Genomic DNA, 26,797 nt, shown 5'->3' with positions numbered 1-26,797 from the left:
ATGTTTGCATTGGAAAGAGTAAAAGCGTTTCATTTCATGTTAGAGTTCTCATATCCTATTAGAAAATACAGGAAAAATGAGTCAATTCCAGAATTACTTGCAGCACTGTTACGCTTCCAGGAGCATTATACTGCTGCGCCTCCTCTCCCTTGGTTTTTGGTTTGCATCAAAATTTGGAAAAGAAACCTGTGCTGTGCATTGTGATGGAATGTGGTTGGAAGCTTCTGCTGCCAGCTTTTATTTATGTTCTGACAGCTACATCTTACTGCTGTTATCTGAAGTATATATACTTTTTTTTTTTTTTTTTTTTTTTTTTTTGTGAAGAACTCAATAAAAGCAATATACAACTTAACAGGATTTGTCATTGCCTTCGGTGAATTTGCTTGAGCTGAAACAAGTTTTACTCTCTAATACCAACAGTGGCTTTAGCTCTCATACCTGAAAGGTCATCTTGTTTGCAGTACGCTCAAAACAGACCCCTTCATCACTCAAGGGGACTGGGAGAGGATGATAAAGTATTCCCTCTGAAAGCTTCACACTTTGGAGTCTCTGTCTGGATATGACAGCAAGGAGAAGAAGACATGCTGCAAAGTCTTGTCTCTAAATACTTTAAAATAATCATCTCCTTTATTGATAATGCAAATAAATGAATCAAAAGGCTATATTTGGTTTAATTTTGATATGCTGTGTCAAAGAAGTATTAGCAACTACATAAGTTTTAGCAGTATTTCTTTTTATAGTGAATATTAATGTTAATTAATTCAGTGTAGAAAGTCTGAGACAGTTGTAAATTCCAAGCATTATGTTTATATACATTTATATATATGTGCACACAGGAAACCTCGACCTGTCTCTCAGCTGGTTGCACAACAGGTTCCTCAGCAATTCATGCCCCCTGCGCAATCAAAGAAAGAGAAGAAAGACAAAGTAGAAAAGGAAAAAAGTGAAAAGGAAACAACTAGCAAAAAGAACAGTCATAAGAAAACCAGGTAAAAATTTTAAGAAACTTTTTGCAGGATTGGTAAAACATAATTAAAAAAAGAAAATACAAAGATGATCCGTGGTTTTACTGCTTTGTAAGTTCTGTGGCAAACTCTTTGAACAATAAGGATAAATATTTATATCAAAGTTTAATTGTTTTAGGATGGCTATTAAATGAAAAACGAAAACTTGCAGTTTGTAATTTTAACCAGAAGATGGAGACCAGATGAATATAGAGAGGAGTTGGGTATTAAGGGTTTCAGGTGTCTTTTTCACACCATACAAAACTAGGTATGCAAATCATGATCCTAGGATCTGGAAGAAAGAGGGGACCAGAATGACTAGATTTCATGCAGAAAAACTGGGGGGGAAGGGAAGGAAGGATAGAAAGAATCAATACCAGATTGCAGAGCAGTGGGAAGGGAACATAGGTATTGCTTCCTTGCAGAACTTGAAGAAATTTTGAAAGAACTGTAGGGGCTGGAAGGGACCACAAGAGATCATCGGGTCCAACCCCCCCTGCCAAAGCAGATTCCCTACAGCAGGTTGCCCAGGTAGGCATCCAGATGGGCCTTAAATATCTCCAGAGAAGGAGACCCCACAACCTCCCTGGGCAGCCTGTGCCAGTGCTCCATCACCCTCACCATGAAGAAATTATGTTGCATGTTGGTGTGGAACTTCTGGGCTCCATTTTGTGGCCATTGCCCCTTGTCCTGTCCCCACAGACCACTGAAAAGAGGTTGGCCAAATCCCTCTGTCTCCCACACTTAAAGAAAGGCTCAACTGGGGTATAAGTGAACGTGAATGTGACAGAGTAAGGTGCTTATGCTACCTAGTGATAAAAATCCCTGTGCTACATCTGGGATGCTGAAGATGGACTCTTGGAACAGAGAACGTGAAACATCATGGTACAGACAAGCAGTTGTAAAAATCATTGCTTTTCCTGTAAGAGCAGGAGAAAGGTGCAAAGTGGAAAACAAAAGCAGTAAATTTAGCCCCCAAATCATCACAGCCTAAGCATAACGTTACTGCAGCAAGAATGTGGTGCCAGAAAGCTTGGCAGTATACAAGACATGTAGTCTAATCAAAACTGGGAGGAACTATTGATTTTTTTTTTGGAAGCATTCCAAAGTAGTCCAGCCAAGGAAGATCCTTTGGGATTAGTTATGCAGAGAAGTAGCAGATGCTTCTCTTGTGCCTGAAATAGGATCATCAGGATGAGAAGCAGAGAGAGATTGTGAGTTGAGAGAGAACAGTCTTTAGGATAGTTATGGTTAGGATTAAGGGGACTTAAGACGTTCCAACAGGAAGAATGCATTTCTTTTATTTTTTTTCTTTTTCCAGTACTTAAATTTACTAGCTTACCATACACAGCTAAAGTACTTTGATTATGAAGTATCTGAAGTTAAAATAGTAAGTTTTAATGAGGCTAATTAAATATTATAAATTGAAATATAGATGCTTGAATTGCAATAGTACATTAGAAACACAAAAGGAAGGTAGGGAAAGAGAGAGAACATTTAAAAAAATAAATAAAATAAAAGCCATGGAAAGAAATACCAGTATTGAGATTCGCATTAACAATGGCTACTGGAAATAATATTTAAGCACTTCACACAGTTCCATTTTTCACAATTAATTCACTAGATAGGATAACAAATTAAGAATGCTTGATGAGTTTAAGCATATTGCTTCAATATCCTTTTGGGAAAGTGATATCTCTTTCTCTTTACTTGAAAATTTGCTGGAAACAGTCATAAAATCTGAATACACGCTAAATATGATTAATAAGCTTCAGGAACGTCACATATGCAGGTTGGTAATGCTGAATTTTTTCGCACTGTTCCCATGTTAGAGAGCAGCAGATTTTTCAGTTCTTTTAGATTCTTCCATCACCCTACTTCAGCCTCGGGGGAACAAGATGTCAAATACTCTGTCTAGTGGAGGAAAGGCACAAGGTGTTTCAGTTGAAGTGACTGAGAACCAATTCTACTTCAAACAAAGTTGGATGATAGGGTAAAGGTTAGGACTTTGCTGTTAGCACACCTGCTAATGTGATGTCATATTAATTTATTTTATTGCAGCTTGAGCTGGTGAAAGCTGTGGAGTCAGTTAAATGCATAAAGCTCTGCCGTTCGTAACTGCTTGTATAAATTCAGCTGCCTCGTGACAGTTTCCCAGGGTTGTCAAAGGAAAATAGTAAATTGAAAGTACTTCATGCTCATCACTAGCAAAAATATGATGGCAGAACATAAGTCAAACTGTTCTTTTATGGTTCTTTTTGTTGTGAAAAATCAAACAATTGAAAGAATAGATGAAGAGACTTAACCTATCAATGCTGTGTGATTACTGAGCTCTGTGCATATTTTAAATCACAGCATGTGCCAGGGATATCAGAATTATTCTGTGAACACAAAGGGCAGTTCAAATAATATACTGGCAGTCTCGGTGAGATTTTTAAATGAAATATACCTGCTGCACGTTAACACTTTTGGAATGCAGGATTTTGTAGCTAAAACTGTTGTTGAATTCAAAAGGCACAGATAAGGTTTTTGTACACTGACATCTTCATTACTGAACACCATTCTCTACCTAGAATTGTCGCTTAAGGCTGCTGCAGAGATGCATCCTTCTCTAGATGAGATTTACAAATTTTTATAGCCAAAATAATGAAAGATGTAATTTAAAAAATAAACACACAAAACTTCACGTGTAACACATTCATGTTATTGTGCAGTTATAAACAACTAACTTATGAATATTTTATGATCTTATAGAAAGTGGCAAAGGTAATGTGTTATTTTCACCTATTTTAAAGTAAAACCAGGAAATGCTCTAGCATAAGCACTTGTGGTACTTTGTCATCTTCTGTGTTACCTGTTCCACAAGGCATTATTACGCTGATGTTACATGCATATTCTCTGGAGCTTGGAAATGTAGGAGAAAGACAAGATAATGAGATGGTATGTGTGTTTTTAATACCACTATTTGCTTTATTTAGGCCACGATTGAAAAATGTGGATCGAAGTAGTGCTCAGCATTTGGAAGTTACCGTTGGAGATCTGACGGTCATAATTACAGACTTTAAGGAGAAAACTAAGTCACCACCTGCTTCTAGTGCTGCTTCTGCAGATCAACACAGTCAGAGTGGTTCTAGCTCTGACAACACAGAGAGGGGAATGTCCAGGTCATCTTCACCCAGAGGAGAAGCTTCATCGCTGAATGGAGAATCTCATTAAAGTTTATTTCCTCCAGTTTCTTTAGTCTCTTCTCTTTAAAACATGCAAATACATAACTTCTGCCACCTGTTACCACATTTTCATGACAGATTATCCATGCACAATTGGTATGTTTACTGGAACATAATTTATGCAGTTTAAAAAGAAGAAAAAAAAGTGCAGTGGTAGAAATAATTTAAATGCAATCTAAAAATGCTTACAAAGCATTTTCAGACCAACTTTTTAATCTTCGTGTGTAAAGGTGCCATGAAAATGTGGTTTGAATGTTCATATGCAGTGTTATTGGTAAGTCCATTTTCACTTTTAGTTTAGTGAATTCTAACTACTCTTGGAGTCTCTACTATTGGCATGTACTGAATTTAAATTTTTATAACATAGTTCAAGCTGCCTAAATATGTATTATTTGAGAATTGTGAAACATAGTTATATGTATGCAAGTCAAAGATCAACTTAATCAACTATTGCTGCAACAGAATTTTCATAATAATTATCTTCTTAAAAAACACCTGCTGGTACTTGGTGTGGTTAAATAGGAAAAATGTTATTAAATAAAACATTTGTATGAATTTTTGCCAATGTTTGACACATTTTACTAGATTACTGTTAATGAATTATGTTGATGGTTTTACCAATATTTTTTCACACTTAAAACACTTATTGTAATGTTTACAAGCAAAATAGAAAACACATTCTAAACATCAATTGGTTAACTTTACAATTCAGGTGAAGTACTACATTGTCATTGTACACTGGTTTTCTATGTTGTGTAACAAGTATTGAACCTCAGATGACTAAGCATTTGGCAAAAACTAACATTTGGAAGTATGGAAGTTTGGAAAAAGCTTTAAAAATAACTGAAGTGCAGTTCTTATTTCTGCTTAGTGCTGTTTCCTTGCCCCAAATTTACCTAGTGTCATACAGTCAGTTACCATTTCATTACAGAAATATCAGATGTTGCACAAGAATAAGGAAATAATACTTTTTATTTTTTATTATTTTGAATCAACTTCTTTTGATTTGGCCTATTAGAGGATATTATGTCATAAATCATACAAAAAAAAGCCTCAGTATCCTACTTTTATGGCATAAACTGTCAACATTTACGCACTTAGCAATATACTGATGCAGAGCAGAACTATCTACAATCCCATCTGGTATTATGTAAAATTACCAATAAAATATTTTTGTGAATACAGATTTTTGCATTTTTGTTTACAGCCAATAAGTGTTTTGATACACACTCATCCAATCCATGTATAGATTTAAATTATAGATTCAGGTTCAGTACAGAAGTCTATTTAGTTCCTTCTAGTGGGGTAGTCCACTTACACTCCTGTGATTCTTTTCTTTTTCTTTCAAAATACGTATTTTTAAGCCCATGTAAAAATTGGATGGACCTTCTTGAATCCAGCCCTAAATTATGACCAACATGTGGTACATCTTTGTAACAGCTAAAGCAATGGATTTTTGTAGCCCCTGACAATTGTGGTGTTTGGTGGTTTCTTGTAGTAATGTATTTTTCTGTTTTTAATGCAGTACTTCTACAGGCACAACAGTACTGTTCTATTTTGTAAGATGCTAGTTGTGAAATACAGTTAGTTGCATAAAATGAAAGTCTGATGTGATATCTGAGAACATACATACCTCATTCCTTGGTGTTGCTGTTTAAACTTTTTAGACATCGAATGTTAATTATAGGCTATTTCAGATGGATAACTACTGACCTGTTTATTATGTATTCTGCTTTATCTTACTAAATAGGATGTCTGTTCATTGCAATTACTTGGCCAAATCTTAGTATCTGTAAAAACAATGCATTTTAAGGTTCTTAAATGTTTTGGGGGCTGGGCTGGTGTTCTGAATAACATACACTAGTTTTTAGAAGAAAAGTACATGCTTCTCAACTTTATTTTTTTATGTTTTATTTTTAGGTGGGACTATTTGCAGAATATACTGATGTAATGGATTACAAGAGAGCTGAAACTGTTTAAAGTAAGCAGTTTAATGATAGAATCTCATTGCAAGATGTTTCATGAAATGTGTTTCTAATTTAAAATGTAATGAATGCTAACACATTTCAGTATTCCTTGCAGACAAATAATAATCTATTACCAGTAGTTCACTAAATGGGAAACTTATTTTCATTTGACTTTATGTGAATAAACCACCCAGCACTGCCAACAAGAGGTCTCTTTGTATCTTCAGAAATAAGTAGCCATTTGGTTTGGAAAGAAAGGAGGATGGAGGGGATTTTACTATGATTCAGCTGTCTCTAGAGAATTATCTCAAAAATATGGTACAAGTATAGTTATTGTCAAAAAGAATGAAAAAAAAAGTCTTACGGAAACCACTGTTCTTCATGGGATAAGATGTAGAAAAGCAATTCCAAACCACAGATATTACAGATGCAATGCAAGACAGCCAGGATCTAAAATTTGAGCTGTGGTGGTTCTGAATGAAATACTACATAGCTAGTGTTTACATTACAGTGATGCCAATTTTGGCATTAAACAAAGTGAAGATAATTTTTGTCTGTTTGTGATTAAAGGGATGTGACAATAGTGACAGCAGAGCGGACAACTTCTAAGCAGAATATGGCAATTTGACTCTGTTCATAATGTTCTAATTTAAATGAACTTCACTTTCATAATTTCTAAATAATTTCAACGTGTAGTAGTAATCCTAAGTCCTTTTTCTAACTGTAAATATATTTAAAAGCATCTTTACTCCATTTATAAAAAGTGAAAATTTAATGTTGTAATGTGTTTTGATTAGCTATTTTAATCTGTGACTGTTCTCTCCATAAGAATTGTTATTTGTCAAATTCTATATATGCACCAGTCTAGAATAGCCATACATTTTGGGTTGCTCATGAAATGGTGACCCAACAAAGGCAAGCGTGATAGTGTTCCATGTAAATTAGTTCCCTTATGTGCTGATCATCTAGCTTCAGAAAGGAAAAGGGGAAGGAAATGGGGAAAATGACCTATAATTAATTCACTGATAAAGTGTGTGACAATTCAGTCTTTTATCTTCCTAACTTTACCACTATGTGTACTTTACCATAGGTGGTACATAGAAAGGATACACAGTTGTAGACTGTGATCTTTTGATTTCTTCTGCAGTTAAGTTTGCGTATTGGAAATAAGCAAAAGTTGTTCTACTTAGTAGCAAGTTAAAGTATGCCATATAAAATCTTGATTCTAACAGCAGCGATAGTAAAAACAAACAAACAAAAAACCTCTAAATTTCTTGATCTTAGAAGTCTCAAAATTAGGGCTATGACTAAGGTTTTAAACTAATACATATTTCTCTAGATAGCTGATGTTTTGTGGCAGATTGTAAAATCGCAGAAAATGTTTGGGCTTTGTAATTTGAGCACTTTAATTTTTTAATATTATGGATAGCACATTTTTAGGTAGCCATGTAGGACAGAATGCTTATAATTTATTTTCAGCAGTTCTTTAGAGCGGTCATGCAAGTCTTGTAGACTTGACACATGTATGAATCTGCATCTTTGGTTCTTTAATTTTTCTCTCTCCTGTCTCCAAAGCCTGACAGTTTCCCACGTTACGCTGATCGACGATTCTTTTGTTATACAGGAGGAATTTGGCATGGAACTATCTATTATGTACTTCTTTGTATATCCAGGGTTCTTTAACTGTATCTGCATGTTTTTCTCTGTCAAATGCCTTTAAGTTGACTCTGCTGCCTATTACACAGAGTCTGGTTATACTTCCCTTCAAATGTCAGAAACAATACAGAAGAGGAGATGCAACTTAATTTAGTTTCTCCTCCAGCAGTAGCAAGTGCTATGCTTGTAAATTTGTCCTGTGCTAACTCAGGAATAAGATGGGTAGGATAAAAAGTTAATGCTGTTTTTGGCTAGTGGACCAGTCAAATATGATATTTTGCAAACATGTTCTTCTATCTTAATGTTAAGATATGGGTGTGCTGGAAATACTGTTTGAGCATTTGAAGATTTTTCTTACCTGAAATTCTTCCCCGATTTATGTCAAAGCAGGCTCAGTTTGAAGGGGTGTAACCTCACAAATGAGCAAAAGTTGTACCATAAAATCAGTCAAACTGAGGAGAGGTCAGTTGGTTTTCTTTTGTACTGTCAAAATTCTAACAAGAGGAGAAAGAGATTTAAGAGATTTGTCCAAGACAACAATCAGATATTGAGCTTAGTTTTGACATCTAAAGAAAAATCAGTGTTTTAATTAGAATTTACAGGATTTAACTATTAAAATGTACTTCACAAGTTAACCACATATCAATATTTTTTCAGAAATTACTGCAATGTCCTGTGTAGATGGATATGAATGGAGTAAATAGTGCAACAGCAAGTCATGGCTGTACTTCTGCTAGTAAATGGTACTATCCAACAGAAAGTGACTTTCTGAAGACATTGTGCAGGAGGATTGTGATACGCCAATGTACAAAGCCTAGGAGTTCAGGCATACTCCTCTCTACATAAAGTATGCCATTGGTTTCAAGCAAGGAAAGAAAATGCACCAAACAGATTAGCTACAGATCCTAGAGTCTTATTAATGCAGGAGCTGTTTACAGTTTCTCTTTAACTGTGTAGGTGAAAAATAATTAAAATGAACCACCGTTGGATAATACTTAATCCCTCTGAAGATGTTTTCCATCTTAATCTTGCCCCTTTTATTATGAGATACTGATAAAAGCCATCTGAAATAGCTTGCTCTGTTCATTGACTCAGAATTGTAAGAGCAGACAGTTCACTGTGCACGGGAAGATTTAGCTTTACTTTTAAGATGCTAAGCATGGAAGATTAAGGGCAGAAGTGTATATGATAGCTCAAGTGAGTATTACTAAGAATAGTCACAATAGATCGCTGTGTCATTTAGGGTTTGTAAAAGGCAATAATCACTCATTTTTGCCTATGTTTAAGAAGAAAATGACCACCAGAAAAGATACTGTTCTGGAAACAATGATTTAAAGAATAGTTCCAAGATGCTATTTATTCTGTCGAGAGCATATCTTAATGGAGGTAGGAATATCCAAGCAAGACATCCTTCAGGAATATGTTGTCAAGATCTAGACCACTTGGAAAAGTTGCCTGATCCATCTTTAATTACACTGTTCTCCTCGTATAAGTATTGATCGTAGTCAAAGTGCATGCAAACTGAACGCTCTCCTGTAAACTTAAAATCTTAAGAAATGTTGCTCTAGACTAATAGGGCTTTAATTTACATTGGAGATACTGAGAAGATGACCGAAGAAAAGATACTAATCTATTTTTTTGCATAACCTGTTAAGCATATGATCTTAATGTTCCTCTCGTGTGGAGGAGTGAAAGTGTACTCATGAACAAAATATACCTACCCAGTGCTATGGAGTCTAGTTCCCTACCTCCTTCCCAAGCTCACTAGATTCTACAGGTGGCAAATTCTTTTGGTTCAAAGGCACTAGGAAAGGACGGAGTTGTTCAGTCACTTAGCATCAGTTAGTTAAGCAAGATTTTACTTTCTGAATACCCACTTTGGGAATACAGAGGTCTAATTCGGGCTTTATATGCATCTAATACATAACTATCATCCCTGAGCATGAAATATTCCAAGCTGATATTCCAAGCTGATTCCACGCATTAAATATTTCAAGCTGATACTTCTTTTCAGAGAGTAAATGGAAATGCTTCAATGCCAAGTCCAGTTCTTGATGGCACAGTTCTCTAAGCAAAAAAAATCTGCCCTCTGACTGATCATCTCTTACTGTAACAGCCTTCAGCTGTGAGTTAATCTAAGCGAGGGAGATCTCTTAAGGCTACACGTATTTCAGTGTAAGTGGCTGCAGTGAATGTGCAATACTGTATTATGCCTGCTTTTGTAAGCAGGGAATGTGAGTGCTATTCCCAGTTCTTCAGCTTTATCTTGGTTTCTGTAAGACCAGCGATGATATGTGGAGCTTTGAGGTCATCTATCGATTTTTTGAGTTGTCTGTATTTTTACATAATTGAATTACTGGAGAGATTCTTGCTGAGCAAACTTTCTCATACCAGTCCTGTACCATTCAAGTATTCTGGCTGAGGTAGCTGCATTCTGGGATGCCAATTATTGGTCTTCACGCCCGTAATCCTGCAAAGGCTCTGATTCTACTGTTGTAAGGCTTCCAAATGCAGAAAAATAAGCAAACTGCTTTCCAACTGATGGAGATGTAACACTGCCAGGTAATTAGATCTGAAGGGTCTTTTTTTTACAAGGTACAAGAAAATATGCTTCGTGCTGCCTGGAGAAAGAGATCCAAGGAAGAGCATGCACAGATGCTGAGGACTACATTTCCTGCAAAAATTCTGAGTAGGCAGCTTCTGTTTCTCTTATGTAAACCAACTTCAAAAACCCTCAGTCCAACAAAAGAGGATAAGAGGAAAAAAAGAACAAAGAAAATTTACTTTCAGAATAACATCTAGAAGGCCCACTGCGCAATGGCTTTTTCTTGAGTACAGTACTTCTCTGTGTGCTGTCTTGGAAGCAGGCAGTATCCCACACTTCTTATAGGTGTGTTTTTCTGTATAGTTCTTCATAACCAATGGTTCAGTGACTTGTGGCCAGAAGACAGATACAGGTTTTTTATAAATTTCATGTTAAATACCATGAACATTTCCCTTGGGTACAGGTTAGGTATTGAAAGGGCAGTAATAGTGGTTAAAGAGCTGATCAGGAACAAAAGAGCTTCCTCGTGTATGTTCAAATACAATCCAGTTCCAGAGGCTCTGATTCCCGGACAACTAGAAAAAGGGTAACTTTAGGCTGAAAAGGGAGTAAGAACCCAGATGAGAATAGCTGTGGCTTCTGGAAAGAGTTTTGTGGCCTGTAGTTCGTATGGCTATTTTCAGTGATAATTCCACACCTTTGCCAGTTAATCTTCAAGTGTTAGCAGGGCTCCCTCACAGACAAATCAAAATTACCAACAGCACTGTCAGATGCTCTTAAAATTTACTAAGTGCCTTATACAGAGCATCAATGAGGCAATGATTCAATTGAGAGGAAGGTTGATAAGAGATTTACTCCTCTGGATGGAGTCACAGGTTATCGGTTGTAACTAAGGCAATGTTCCTGGTTATAACACTAGAATCTTATATTTTCTTGCTCATACAAGTACCTAGTAAGAAGCAGTCTGGAAACTTCTGAGGCTTTCAGTTTGTAAAACATAAATTCTTTGGAGGAGTTTTTTTTTGTTTTGTTTTGTTTTGTTTTTTAACGTCAGCTGTGATAGCGTGCTGGAGTATCACAGAAGTGACTCAAACTTCTGAGTATTTTTGGATGCTTTCACACTTCTCAATATCCCAATCAAGGGTAGCACTACCTTTCTTGGGAAGGGACACATAAGTTGGTTTTATTCATCGGGTTTACGTTTATCTAACAATAATTTTTAAGGGTTTTATTGTCAGAAAAAGGGCTTGTTATTTTGAAAATAAAAATTTTACCTGCCAGGTGTCTTCCCCAAAACGAGTAAGTGCCTTTTCTGTTCTGACTCTTAGAAGTATTTTACTTTGTCAGATTGAATCTGAATGTCCTGGATAAACCAACAAAGTACTGAGTGTTACCAATGGCTTGAAATCCTTTCACTGAAAGAACAAGACAGAATGTAAGCCACGTGAATTATTTTGAGACCTGATGTTATCAGAAGTTTTATAATTGCATATGAATAGTATACTTCTAAGAACAATGTAACTTTTCAGGAACTTGATGTTGATTAGGAAATAAATATTTATTAAAATAAGTATATTAAATAAATATTTATTTACCAGTTTAAGAAAGGTAAAATGTTACACTGTGGGGGCAACAGTCTTGCTGTTAGCAGTCCTGACTACTTAATGGAAAGTAAAACTGAGGCCCTGAGCTCTGACTGTAACAGAATGCATTTGGTGAGAGACTGGGACTCTGAATCTTAGGTCCACATTCTAATAAAGTAATTCTTCCCACCTCAGTTTTTGCCAATTCTCAAACAGGAAAGAAGGCATGAGCAGATATCAGTAAGAGGACCTCTGGTGTTATTGGTGCTGCTTCCTATCTCTAGAGGAGTTTTTTTTTTTTTTTTTTTTTAATTTAAACTTTGCTCAGGACTGGTACAGCTGAAAGTATATTTTCCCTTCATTCTTAAGCCTAGATTTTGAATGGAGTTTCTCTGAGACACTTTTGTAGTGAAATCGTATTCCCTACGAACATTGAAGACAAAAATAAACATCTCTGTGAACAAAAGGTGGTGTGTGCTTGTAATTTTTTAATATATAAATCTTTACGGGTACGCTAAGCCACATGTAACCATTATATTGGTCTACACTTAAAAGGTCTCTATGCAGCAGTCAGAAAATACAGCCTTCATCATGAGACGCTACAATTTCCTGTCTGGTAAGCTATGTTCAATTCCAGTTAAACACTCGTTTAAATCGAGATGGCAATACAATGCATTCAGCCAAAGTGCACGTATAGTAACCTATTGAGACACTGCCTCAAACTGACCTCATCCTGACTTCAGTTCAAAGGCGTTATTCAATGAGTTAAAATTCTGAAAGCTGAGGGGAAGGGTCTGGAAAGAAAGAAAGAAACAGTAGGACAGTTTTTCAGAATAAATGCTGCACAATCAGTGACAATAAAGTTGTTTAAAAATGAACTATTCTATAGTCATTTTGATGAACATACAATTAGTTTCAGATGAGCATTAAGTAGGTGTGTTCAAAGCCCAGAGTAGTAACACACATTTAAATGTCTTCCCCAGGAATAAAGTAATATTCTTGCCTGTGAAGGCTCTTACAGGCAAGTATTTTCAGTGAAAATTTTTGCAGGTGCACTATATTCAGTCTTGACTGGCAGTGATGCTTAGGGTGTGTCATGACAAATGGTAAATAAAATAATTGCTCGGAACCCTTCTCTGAATGTGTTACTTGTACTAGCTAGGCAAAAAGTGCAAGAAATGTAAATGGACAACGTGGGGATAAGCTGTAGCAGATTGTCAGACAGGGAGCCTACTCTCAAAATGCCAAGTGTGCTCTGCTCGCTCACTGGTGTGGGTTATTCACTTTGACTCTGAGCTGTGATGGAAGTTGAGATACTCAAGTGCTGCTTCCAAGGCAGCAAGAAACTAAGAAAACATCCGTGCTTACAAATGGAAGTAACAACTGAGGTGAGAAGCTTGAGAAGGCTTAATCTAAGCAGATTTCATCACTTTGTGTATATAGCTGTTTTTTTGTTTGTTTTTCCTAAAACAGATTCTACAAAAAGTGATCTGTCTTGAGTCATTTTCAAGCTATGTACAGTTCCAGCATTCAATTCTGAATTGTTTGATGTTTCTTTTTGCTTTGCAGCACGAGGCTGAGATCCTCCAAGCCGTTGTTGAAAGGAGCAGGTTCCCTCATAAAGCCAGGCAGCATTTCCCACTTGTGTAGCAGGTGACTGACGTGTTGGCCATGAATACACATGCTCATCCTCGCTCCGTGCAGGCAGTATGTGAGGCTGGTGCATCCTCAGGTGCAGAATGTAACGTCATCTTGTGAGTGCTGGGTATAATCCTGTGAGTGCTAGGTATAGTGCTGGGTATAGTCCTGAAGTGCAGGCAGCATGCGGTAGCAAACTCTACGTGAACACCAAGCTCAATATTATCAGAAACACTGACTTCTACAAAGGACAGCAATCTTCAATGCATTTGAGATGAAACTGGCATCAGATACCAGAGTGGGGCTATTGTCACTAATTAAGGGACTCTAATTTATTCCACTTCCTTGTCTGTTTTAGAAGAACAGAAGGAATTGAAAAGAGAAGACCAAGTTGTATAGCCCTTCTGTCACCCTTCTATTCATTTTTTTCCTTCTGTTGACTGTTCAGTAAGTCCACTACACAATTATGGGTTTGAAGATCAAAACAAATTTCTTAAATTCCACACCCCTGTTCTGGCAGCCCTGGGAGATCACAGCATTCCGTCTGTGCCTGGTGCCTGGAGAGAGCTTGGTACAGTGTCCAGTCATTTTTTACCCTTTCTTGACCTGAAAGAAAGTAAAGGAGTAAAAGAAACGCATCTTTCTAAAATTACAGGTAAAGGATGGGTGAAAGATGCGTAATTTCTTAGTGCCATCATGAGTGAGCAGTGCTCGAAGGTGTTTCAGATGTTTTGGGTGGAAGTTGGGGGCAGCACAGCATCCGCACTGCCTCGTGCCATGGAACTGTTTTCAGATGCGCTTCTGAGGACGTTGGGGACAAGCAGGGTCATGTCTGTGCTCTGCAGTGGAGTGGCACAGGGCTGTGTAAGCAACCTGGCTGCTCACCATCACTCCTTCAGACATGACAAATTACTGACAAAGTATAAGGGTATGTGGTGGCTCAGCCTGTTGTGTACCTCAGGCGTTTGGTCTGTGAGATGGCTGCACTGTGCAGTTATAAAAGGGGCAGTCAGTACAAAAGGAAGTGTTAACCTCTTCCTGGTATTTCAGGCACTAAGTTCTTTATACAGCTTGTACTTTTGACTGATCTAATCTGTTTTTTGAATCCCTAGAAAACAAGATGTGGAGAGACCAGCAGTAGGACTTTATCCTTGACATGTCCCCTCCATTGGTTTCAAGGTTAAATCCTGCTTCCGAGGAGCAGGGAGATAAGCAAAATAAAAAAGACAAAATAACAAGTTGGCTTGGCCTGACATTGGCAAAGTAAATCAAATCTTCACCTGGCTGACTAACTGACTGCTTCCCAATCCAGGTTATGCTGACTTTTTTTCTTTTGGAAATAGGGGCAACTGGCTACCTGCCTCACTGCCTCTAGTGTATCTGGCTTGCACTGTTGAATGGCTTTCAGAGTCCCTGGCAACTCTCCTAAACCTGTGCTTCCTCTTTTCAGAGCAGCTGGTGGTTGTCATCTAACATTTTTTTTCATGTTAGCTGTTTGCTAGATGCAGTTTCACTCACCTAGCCATGCAGGCTTTTTGCACTTTGTGAATAAATAAGTAAAACATATAAAATGTTTTCATACCAAATGTAACAAAAAATAATAGATAAAAAAAGCAGTGGTTTCCAGTCTGTGGTCTGAGGATCTCATGAGGTAATGTGTTGCTTCTAAAAAAAGGGTCTTCAAAAAAGAGTAGGATGAGCTACTTATTGCAATTAGCACTGATTTGCTGGGTGGAGGCTGCACTGTTGCTGTAAAGTGGAAAGTACCGTGCAGGATTAATTCCAGATTAGCTGATATGCTTCATTGTAAAAATTAAGCCATAAAGCCAAGTTGCTATTGTGTATGTTTAGTTAGTAAATATTTATTCTATGACAAGAAAAACATGACAGTAGATTGTAGAAACTTAAAGACCCTGATTGGGGTGTCAGGGCACTGAAAGCACTTGATGCTGTAGCAAACCATAGCAGGACAAGTTAAGGTCTTTTAACTGGAGTATTTATATATACAAAAACAAACAAACAAAAAACCCAAACCAAATAAATGCAACCATAAAGCTCAGCCTGCTTGCCTTATTTCTGTGTTTTCATACATGGTATGTATTAGCATAAGTAGGTGAGTTTGCTTTGTCTCCTTCCAGGAGTATTTTAAACACAAACAGCCATGCCAGACACTCCCTGGAGAATTTTAGATGAAGCCAAAGCCTGACACTGAGAATCCCCATTGGACTGATGTTTTGGAGCTCCCTATTTAGAAAACTTTACAGAAAAAGAAAATCTTTGATACACAAATACAGAAAAATATGTAAAAAGAAAATTCTCTTTACACTCTTAGGAAGTATTTCTGCCTTTTTTTTTTTTTTATTGGAGGAATGCATTAAAAATTGTACTAGGCTACATACATAGATGTGTACTTATTTACTGAAGACAAGGAAATTGAGCTTTCTTAAGATAAGCAATACAAGTATTTTGACTCCTTACTGTTTAATAGCTTATGGTTGTTCACTGAAGATTTTAAAGTAAGCGTACTACTGATAAAATAATTTATTCAAATTGACATAAACCAGGGAACGTTGTAAAGTATCACATCAGTTCCCAAACTCTTCACAATACAGTTTGTTTAAATTTGTGTACTACTGTCCTCAGGTACGTATGTTCCTGATATCAAGAGTAACTGCAAAATATCACAAAGCTTCTGCTTTTAGGCTAAGTAGGTTAAACAGTCACTACAATGCAAAACATTGGGAACTAAAAAGGGAAGGAATGAGTGAACACAGTGATACTTTGGTAATCAATGAAAACTGAAAATTTTGATTAACTTTTTCCCAATGTTGGGGCTGATGTGGGGAAAATTGAAGAGCAGATACAGTAGGAATGGAAGGCAGCTGTACCGAACTAAATCCTCGTCTTAAGAATAAATTTGAAGGAAAGAAAAATGATGTCTGGCAGCAACAGAAAAGGGACATTACACCAAGAAGTCTGATGATGCCATATGCACAGCACATGGCAGCAAAGCAGTTCCCCCTCCCTTACCCAACCTTACAATCTATCATAGCAAAGTGTTGACACTGCAGGTTGTACGAAAGGGCATGTGAACATCAAAGAAAGTGTCTTTGCCTTTGAAAAACCCTTAACTGGTCTGCATGCTTGGCAGCCTTGACACAAATCTGTCAGCGCAGAATCTTATTGCTTTGCCAACTTAACTAATGGTTTGACTTCCTGAAAGAACAAACCCAGAAGAAATGATGGAAATGCATCTGATTAGGACTGGGCTTTTTCATTAGCAGAAACTTTGAGTGGAATTTGATTTCTCTCTTTGTTCTCTCGGTTGCATCAAATAATCCCCTTCCATAATTGTGAGTATGTATATATTTTAATTTAAGTCGATCTAATTTATCTCTCAATCTAATGAGTAGCTAGAATTTCAGTTTAATTTTCTGGCATGCACTAACTGCTTTTATGGCCTTTGAACAGATTTACAGAAGTATGGGATATTTATTCTTTTATAAAATGAGTTGTCACAAATATTTAACACCTGTAGTTTTTCTAAACTTATTGTTTTCTGGACTTCAGGTATTTTCTGGACATAATAGAACTGAATCCCTTTAAGGGTAACAGAAGCTACCATGGCTAAGTAACTTCTAATTCTAGTCAGGAAAAGGATTTAAAGATTTAAAGATTTAAAACTGAAAATAAATTGAGAGAACCTTGCATGTGATTGTGCTTCCTCATCTTTTAACAGTGTTTTAAAGACTAGCAAATGTTACAGCATAAAATGTTATATATTTGTCATTAATTATGGTAATAAAGGTATATAATTATTTCTCTTTAAAGAATTTTAAAAGCTGTATTAGCTAATTGGATAACTATTGATATTGCTTTTTTCTCAGAGAAAAAACTGAGGCATGACATTTCAGTCATTTTTCTTTATCTTTGTTATTCACACAGCAGAGTTCGTAGTAAGAAGCTTTTTGCCTCTTATCAGACCAACTGCCATGCCAGTTGGATTAAATGCACAGATTTTGCAGTGTAAAAAAAGGCTTGTGTGTGCATAAATTCATCTGATTTTTTTTTTCCTTCTCCCCAGTTGCATCAGATACCTTAAGAAAAGATACTAACTTTCTCTCTGACCTTGCTTCAGTTATATTTTTAGACCACTGCAGATACATTCGCACTCATTCATTATTCAGGCATTCCTGGACAGCACGGAACGGAGAGAATCCTATAAATTCCTACCGGGGAAATGGTATGATTGATAATCCGAAAGGGTTTTTTTCCCCCTTATCTCATCTGCCCTTAGCACTCTTTATTTCTTCTTTTCTTGTCTAAAAATATACTTCTTCTTCTGACACATGAAAGCATTGCTGCTGCCCAGCTGCCATGTTCGTTCTTGGTCCCTGTGTAACACCCTATAGACCTCATTTTCCCTGACTTGAGCACTCCTCGGCTCAGAAGGCAAATGTCATGCTGCAGTGGGGACTAACCGGACTTCTCTTGAGGTCACTGTCAGTAAGTACTCCTTTGTCTCTCTCCACTCCGACTCACACACTGGTATGAATTCGCCTTGAAAATTGTCCACCTCTCACCACATATCTCAGACTTCTGATTATTTTCTTCAACTATTTTTTATGCATTGGTCTGTAAAATATAGTATCAGCCTCTTCTCTTTTTGTTTCTTATCCATACTGGGATCTCCTGGATTAAACAGAAAGCAGTAAGGGCAAGAAGTCATGGCTTCATTTATCCATGAAAAGTGTTATTTATTACCTGCCATGGGGACTTGGTAGTATATGTTGGGGGTTGTAAAAAGGGACAGTGAGTGACACAGGTCAGTGTGCAGATATGCAAGGAGAGCAAGACACCAGGTTTTGATTGTGAGCACACAGGAAAGCTGGCAGAGTGGCAGAGTTCATCTGCTGATAAGGGGGATCAAAGCATGGAGGAAAAGAAAGCAGGAGGAGCAGAAAGTCCAGCTGCAACACTAAGTGGCACATTCAGAGATTTTTTTTTTCTTTTTTCTTTTTTCTTTTTTTTTTTTTTCCTGTTGTTCATGGTAGCACATGGCCTCAGTAACATAATTTTTCCTTATTTCATCTATGACTCTCCCAGTGAGTCCATCCCTCATGAAGTCCCTCCATCACCCTGCCATCTTTGGCCATGCATTTTGCCCTTGTGCCTTTGTTGCTAAGAAGGCCAATGGTATTCGTGGCTGTGTTCACATGGCTGTTATCACCAGCAGGGTGAGAGGGTGGATCCTTTCCCTCTGCTCGGCATTGGTGAGGCCACACTTGGAGAGCTGGATCCGGTTCTGCCCCCCGCAGCACAAGAGACATGGGCATGGTGGGGAGAGTCCAACATGGCCATGAAAATCTTTGAGGGAGTGAAGCGTCTCCCTTCTGAGGAGAGGCTGAGAGAACTGGGGCTGCTTAGCCTGGAGGAGGGGAGGCTTGGGGGAATCTCATCGATGTCCATAAATACCTAAAGAGATGGTGCAAAGAACAGGGAGCCAGGCTCTTTTCAGTGGTGCCCAGTGTCAGGACAAGAGGCAGTGGACACAAACTGGAGCACAGGAAGCTCCCCCTGAGCACCAGGCAGCATGGCTGTGCTGTGAGGCTGCCTGAGCACTGGCACAGGCTGCCCAGAGAGCCTGTGGGGTCTCCTCCTTGGGGATCTCCAAAAGCCACCTGTACGTGGTCCTGGGCAGCCTGCTCTGCGTGTCCCTGCTTGGGCAGGGGCTGGGGCAGGTGGGCTCCTGAGGGCCTGCCAGCCTCAGCCAGTCTGGGATAGTGCAATTCTCCTCATTGCTCCTCATCCTCCTTGGTTCCTTTCCTTTCTTAGATTCTACTTTTTTTCTCGGTTTCTATTTCCCTACTCTTATTTCCTAGTGATCATCCTGATACCTGTACTCCAAACATAGCCGAGAACCCAATACTTCACAAGAGCTGCCTGTTTTCCTCATTTCTTTGTTCATGGGGATGAGGATAGGCAGGACATTTTGGGATTGTACCTCTTCCAGCTACTAGCGTTGCCATTTGGCATTCAGCTTCCCCACCTTTTAAACAGAGCCAAAAAAAAAAAAAAAAAAAGGCAGTAAGCTATAGCTGAGGTTTCACAGACATTTACTACAGCATATACCCTCAGGCCCCGCAATCTGTGATCTGCAGTATAACTGATTTTTTAAGCTTTAGTGTAAATCAGATTGTGCTTTTTTTTTTTTTCTTGAAATTCGCTGCATGCTCTGATTGCATCTTCAGGAGGAAAAAGGGCGTATTGGAGCTGGGCTTGAAGATCCCTGTGGGTCCCTTCCCACTCGGATATTCTGTGACTGTATGGTTTGTAACCGAGCTGCCCAGTGAGCACAAGGCCGTGTCGTGGCAGCATCCATGTCGTGGCAGTATCCAGGAGGCAGTGTTGTCCCAAAAGGTGGCTGTGTGCAATTTGAGGGTAACACCACAGAAACCCTGGCCGACTGATGGCTGTGGGGAAAAGCATCGCCTTCACTGCCCCTTTGCCTCTTCTGCTCTTAGGCAAGTGGTGGCCTCACCACCCCTGGGGGTGTTCAAGGGAAGGTTGGGCGTGGTGCTTAGGGACACGGTTCAGTGGGTGACACTGGCGGTTGGGAGATGGTTGGACCAGATGATCTGGGAGCTCGTTTCCAACCCTAATGATTCCGTGGCATAATGCAGGTGAGGTGTGACTGTGCTCGCAGCTTGACAAGCCAGGCACCTGCCCGGGCCATTTCTTCACTCGGCTTTTCGTCAGGGACAACTTCCCGGAGGCCTGGGCGGGCAGGGAGGGAGGAGAGGAGATCAGGAGGAGGGCAGGGGGCCGGGCAGGAGGCCCCGCTCCTCCCCCCGGGCCGCCCCTCGCACGCCGGGGCTGGCGCCGCCGCGCCCGTTGGGCCTCGCGCTGCCGGGAGGGCCCCGGCTGCTGCCGGGCGCCGCTGCCGGGGCCGTGGCGGCGGGAGGAGGAGGAGGAGGAGGAGGAAGAAGAAGAAGAAGAAGAAGAGGAGGAGGATGATGATGATGATGCGGCGGCTGGGGCGGGTGGCGCTGCTGTGCCTGGGCTGCGGCGTCTGCTCGCTGCTCTACGGCTTCAGCCAGCTCGCCCTCTCCCTCGAGCAGGAGCCCGGCGGCCGGCAGCGGGACCCGGCGGCGGCGGGGAGGAGCGGCGGGGCCGGCAGGTACGGGACGGGGACGGGGACGGGGACGGGGACGGGGCTGGGGCTGGGGGCGGCTCCCCCCGCCGGGCTCCCGGGCCGGTCCCGGGGCCGGAGGGGCCGAGCCCCGCTGCGGGCAGACAAAGGGAAGGGGCCCGGGGGGCGAGGCCTGGCGGGGGGAGGGCGCTTGGGTTTGGTTCCCCCCCATGCAAAGTGCTCGGGAGGGGGGTTACGGGGCTCTGAGGCTGGGGCTGGTGACTTTGAGCGCTCACCTTCAACTTTAATCGGTGACGTTTACGGTGGGATAATTAATGAGGGCACTCATTAAGCGAGCGCGGTTGGAGGGGTGCGAGGCTGGGCTGCGCTGCTGCTGCTGCTGCCGGCCTCCCGTCGGCAGAGATGTGGTGTGGCAGAAATTAACGTGGTGTGGCAGAAATTAACGTGGTGTGCTCGGGTGGGCAGCGGGGCCGAGCTCGTTGTCAGGGTGGCTTCGTGGTCCCGTGCGCCTGGGGCTGCCGGAGCGGTGCTGCCAGCGACAACTCTGCGATGGGACCCGCTGCTGAAGCTGCAGAGACATCAGGACCAGGCCTTTGTGGGCCAGCCTAGGTCCAGCAGCGTAAATATCCATCATTTCCATACCATGCAACTTCGGTGACTGCCTCTCCTGCCCTCTCTAACACCCCTTGTTCTCCTGGGAGAACAGCTCGCACAGGTGAGCTCTGTTGGCGTGCTGGCCTGCCCGAAACCACCTGATTTTTGGGCAGCTCAGCACTCTGAAATGGCTCACCGTGCAGTTACGAAAGTGACAGCGCTGGTGCCAAGGAGTTATGGAGGATGGCAGGATGACAAACTCTGACTTAATCGTCTTAAAATATCCTGAAACAGCATTCTGAGTTGCTAGGGGTGGAGTTGGCTGAAATGTGAAACCCAACTGTTGACTGGTGTAGCTACTTGAGAGGATGTGTTGGCTTTTTTTTTTTTTTTTTTTTTTTCCCATGCCTTTGCTTTAGTTCAGATGAATGCAGATTACGACTTGGAAAAAAGTGGGGATGTTTGTTCCTCGCTTCTCATTTGGGATTACAGTCTGCAAAGAGTCGAAATGCACTAGTTCTAAGGAACATGGTAACTAGAAAAAAGTTTTATGTAACATTTCATTGGAATAATAAATCAGTTTCAAGCAGAAATGGGAGGAAAAATCCTCTGTATGACTTATGTAGATTAAATATTTTATCAAAACAAGAAGAAAGCTTTTGCTGGGCAAAAGATGGTAATCTAAATAATGTTGCGTTAGCAAACATTGACATTACTATGAGGTGGATCATGGTCCTTAGCAAAAGAACAAACTTTATTTTAAAAGTTATACTTATTAGTTTTAAAAATAGTTTTACTAACACTTTAGAGTTAACTTAAACTTAGAGTTTAAGTTACTTTAACTTGAATACCAGTGGGGGAGAACCCCAGCGAGGTTCAAGCAGCTTCTTGCTTGCTGCATTACAGTGGGATGAGATACAAATCTGCACTGTGTTGCAGAGTGGAAAAGCCTTACAGACTGAGAAAGTTATCTTCCAAAGGTGCCACAAATGATTCATACGCATATAGTTTTGTGAAGACATACCTTTTTGCATAATCAGTGTCTGTTTGACATCTCTGTGGGAGTTCTTTACCTATAAACTGCTGTCAAAGTAAAAGCTGAGGATGAACATCTTCCTGTTGTAAATTGTTGAAGTTTTTATGCTGCTTGTACAAACACCATTTATAAAACTTGGATGCAAAAAAGCTGGGTCCCTTAGAACATAGTCCATTAAAGGCTTTTAAGGAAAGCATTTAAGGGACTGTTCATAGAAAAAAAAAAAAAAGTATTCTGTGGCAGTTAAGGAATGCCACACCAAATGATGCTTAAGATGCTTATTTTGGTTATTCTCAGGCATTAAATCATGTTATGCTTTTGTGTGATTGATACACGCATCTTGATGAATGTATGGGTGTATTTCACATTTCATACTTCCACTGTTTCTCTAGTGGAGCTGGAGCCTGATAGTTACAAAGCTGTTTTATGCCTGCTTTTTGTGTACTGCAGCAAAAGATTGGTAACCCTGTAGAGAAAATTCTGTTCAGATAACATTTTCATCCGTCCTGAAGTTCAGTGTTTCATGTGCATTAATAGTAGCTCTCAGCAGTGAGCTCCTTCAGCTGTTTTTACTGTTAGCTTTAAAATATAGTTTAGCAAAGCAAGTTCAACTGCCATTGAAGGCATTTATGCACTCAGCAGTGCTTTTCTCTCCTCTCAGCTGAAAAGGAAACTCTTTTTCCCAAATAATCTCATTTAGTATATGACATAAGAGCAGAAGGAGCTTGGCCGTATTCTGTGATGGGGAAGAAAAGCCAAGATTTTTGGTAGTTTTCAGAAGCATGTGAACTGAAAACTGCAAGCTTTGAATAAAGTTTCAGAATACCACACCTGGAAGAATTTTGCAACAGTGATGATGCTTTTAAGTAGAAAATCTTTAATTAAAAGGGAAGTACCATGTTGAAACTAGAATTACAGGTTGAGGCAAGATCCTCCAATAACCATAACAATTCAGAGGAGCTTGTTGGGTAATCACTTTGGTAATGAGTTGTTTGTTTCAAAGGCTACGGTAGCCTGAGGAACAAGATGACTGGAAACTAAAAGCTCGTGTCTTGAAACTTGGTATAAGTAGCTGTAGAGCATTTCAAGAATTTTAGTTAAATCCCGAGATTGTCCTCATGATTATTCCAGTGAGAAAAGCAGTAATGAATAGTAAGTAGTCACTTATAATAGCTGAATGAACAACAGATCTGAACTTGAAAATAGAGAACGCTTAAGTGTCTCCCTCCAGAAGACACAAAGTCAAAATTTGCTGTGCATAGTCAGCTGTTTTTTCCTTGGCTAGTATGATTTATGGATGAGGAAGGTGGCTGTGGAAAAAATGTAGCAAATGTGCATTTATCCACCTTTTATTTATTTATTTATTTTTTACATGTGTATCATTCAATAATATTATAATCTGCTGTCTGTGGAGGATCCTTTCAAGGCAGTGCTCCTCCACATGCTTTCAGATCAGCTAATTAGCAGGCTGTAACTGTGCTTATAAGAAGTGAGTCTTCAGTTAATTTTATCAATATTGCCACTTCAATTAAGCAGATAATCTTCATCTTTTTATTTGGATCCAAAAGTAGTGCTAATCTAACAGCAAGCTTGTGAAAGAGAGCAGGGTTTGGTCTGTAGTCAGCTCCATGAATTCAGCGAGGTCAGTGAATTTGACCCTATTAAAATTACTCATTTTTTTTTTTTTTTAGTTATGCTCTAGTTTAGCATTTTCATGCAGCCAGGCACACTGTTTTGTGGCGTGTAACTGCGGTCTGGCTCTCTCTTGCTCTCTAACTAGACTGGCAAAGGGAGAGTTAAGTAGATTATAGTGCCTGGAAAAGTGCAAGAAGTGTATAACCCAGCAGCTTAGGCAGCAGAGTGGGATGGCTGTAATAGATCTTTCTTCCCTTGCTCTGTAGGCAGCTGTTTGCCTCTGTGTCAGAACATAACCAGCAGTTGCACCGGAGTGTTTCTCAGCTATTGTGCGTTAAGGGGTTGGTCTAGGAACTGTCTAAACATTTCAAAATGTGAGCAAAACTTTTAAAAGGATAAAGCATGGAATAATTTGAAGTTGAAACTTCATTAAAAAAAAAATCAGCTGAGTGTGTCAGGCAGCAAAGTTGACTAACAAATGCTGTTTTACATAGACATGTTATTAGTTAATGAAGCATGATCAAGACTCTTCTAGTAAAGTTTGTCCTGTGTCAGATGTTTTAACATTAAATTTGGGATCTGCTGCCTCCTGTCTAATAAAGCTGTTACTTCTCAGATGAAAATCAATGGAAACAAATTTGGGATATTGTTCAGGTAAAGCTATTCAGAAGAACCAGGGCTTCTCAGTGTGTTTGGGAGTGGAACTGAACGACTCTTATTTCCTAACTTTTTACTCCCTCATGTATGAGCAGGAAGGAAATAAAGCTGCAGCCTTCCTGTTTTGCTGCGCCAGTCTTTCTCGGTTACTTGATGCTTGCAGCTTAGTGCAGCACTGAAGGGATGCAGCAGCCGCGACTCAAGTTAGTTGGCTGCAACCCTGCTTATTTGGACATGCTGCTAAATCAAGTTACAGTGGTGTAAGAGAAGTTACAGTGGTGTAAGAGATGCCATCTGGACCCAGAAGTATGCTTGAAAGCTATGATCTCCGCTAATAGGAAGCCCACCAGCAAGCTTAACAAAAGGATTTTTTTACCACTGGTTGCTGGGCGATCCTCATGGTGAGAACTTGCCTCGCTGAGCAGAGGGCCTCAGTCAGTGTGAGTCATGCATTGCTAGGTATTTTGCACATAAATTAAAAATTGCTCCGAATCAGGCCAAAACGCATACATTTTTGCTATATCTATAAAACTAGATTTTTCTCACTATCTCTTTGTGTTGAAACTAAATTACCTGATAGAGGATATAGAGGCTAGGGGAGAGATACCTTGAGCTGACAAACAGACTTTTGAGAATGCTTATCTATGCTACCAATGTATTTCTTTTTGTATTTTTTTTTTTTTTAATTTTTGGCAGTGGTTGGTATCAGTTGTTGTCCAAGCTGGCAGTCTGACGGTGTCAGCTCCATGGCCCTGTGTCCAGCCCGCAGCAAAGCTGAGCATTAATTCCCGACAGGCGCCCACACCCACACTCCATGCATACGCATACGGCTGGCCACAGACAGCAACACAGAGAAAACAGCTCTTGCACAACCACAGACAGCACAGGTGGCCTGATCCTGTTCCCTCCTCTGGCTAATCAGGGTGGAAGCCTTTTAGTGAGAAGCATGTAAATGTACACAGCGTGGGGCCGGGCAGTAACTGGCCTTAGGCTCAGAGAGGCAGGAGCCAGCTGCTGGGCAGGCCGGTCCTGCAAACCAGCAGGCTTGCAGCCCTGCTGTGGTTGCTGGTACTCAGGCTCCCTAAATACGCACAGCCAGGCACTGATGAGGATCTGTGGATCCCTCCACTAACCGCCCTTAGGCACTCAGTCCCACTGGCAGCCGGATTGCCTGGTCTCCCGGTTGCTTCATGCAAATGTTTCTGTCGCAGAGCTGGTCCAGTTGGACCTGTGGCCTTCATGCCAGCCAACCCGAAACTCACCGGGCCCCTCTGCTGGCTGACTGGGACCCTCTGGTCCCCCCAGTGGCCACCCCTCAGACACTGAGACTTTTGGGGCTGGCTTAAACCCCTGACTCTTTTCCCTGTCTTTGGTCATTTCCCGAAACCTAAAGGTTATTCCTTTAGATTTAAGGTAAACCTAAAAGGGCATTCCCCCAAATGCCCTTCCCCAGCAGGCCCCCTGCCTGCAGCCCCCTCTCCTCAGCCATGGGGTGAGGCGGAGAGCCGGGCCCAGTGCCTCCTGCCTCACGGCTGGGAGGAGCTGGGGCAGGGCTGCTTGGGTTGCTGGGTTTCCTCCAGCCTTCCTTTTCTCCTCTGTGTTTATGGAGATTAGCCTTCAACCACACAGCCGGTATCAGGCGGAGCAAAATACCCTAATGCTAGAGGTGGCTGTTCCTGCCCGACTGGTGTTCTCCCAGGTAACCTGTTTGTTGGACTAAACACACCTCCTTGGCTGTGTGAATCACTTGTGACACTTTATTTGTCTTCCAAGCTTTTCTCAAGTGTTATTCTAGCTTTCAAGTAAAAAAATAAAATCTTCACGAATGTCTTTTTCGAATGAACTTACTGTGAATAGCAATAAGAAAATGCTATCCGTCGGATTCAGTCTCTTAATCGGTTCTGTGTGAAAGCCGTGTGGAATAGGGTAGCGTACGGTCAGCTGGGAGATGGGCCTGTTTGCAGGAAAAAGGCTAATGTTAGGCAAAGTACACACACCTGCATCTTGGTAATACCTCTCTTTGAAATGAAGTTTATGAATCAAATCTATGGCTGACATCTTGTCATTGTGCTAAACGGGATATTGAAAAGTCCTAACGTGGC

General features: G+C 40.3%; 2 protein-coding genes across 2 annotated transcripts in view; both read left to right on the top strand.

Annotated features, from left to right (window-relative positions):
• The window catches only part of YAF2 (YY1 associated factor 2), a 34,946-nt gene extending 22,498 nt beyond the window's left edge, over positions 1 to 12,448 (top strand). The window contains exons 3-4 of the mRNA XM_032186209.1: positions 837 to 989; positions 3,983 to 12,448. Coding sequence (XP_032042100.1) covers positions 837 to 989; positions 3,983 to 4,220 — 391 coding nt within the window. The 3' untranslated portion in view covers positions 4,221 to 12,448. The remainder of the gene's footprint in view (positions 1 to 836; positions 990 to 3,982) is intronic.
• An 8,172-nt stretch (positions 12,449 to 20,620) lies between these two features.
• The window catches only part of GXYLT1 (glucoside xylosyltransferase 1), a 28,930-nt gene continuing 22,753 nt past the window's right edge, over positions 20,621 to 26,797 (top strand). The window contains exon 1 of the mRNA XM_032208297.1: positions 20,621 to 20,800. Within this exon, the coding sequence (XP_032064188.1) occupies positions 20,634 to 20,800 (167 nt within the window). The 5' untranslated portion in view covers positions 20,621 to 20,633. The remainder of the gene's footprint in view (positions 20,801 to 26,797) is intronic.

The sequence above is a fragment of the Aythya fuligula genome, chromosome 1, assembly GCF_009819795.1.
Source record: "Aythya fuligula isolate bAytFul2 chromosome 1, bAytFul2.pri, whole genome shotgun sequence".
Lineage (NCBI taxonomy): Eukaryota > Metazoa > Chordata > Aves > Anseriformes > Anatidae > Aythya > Aythya fuligula.
The sequence above is the reverse complement of the archived record's forward strand: the minus strand, read 5'-3'. Positions and strand labels throughout refer to the sequence as shown.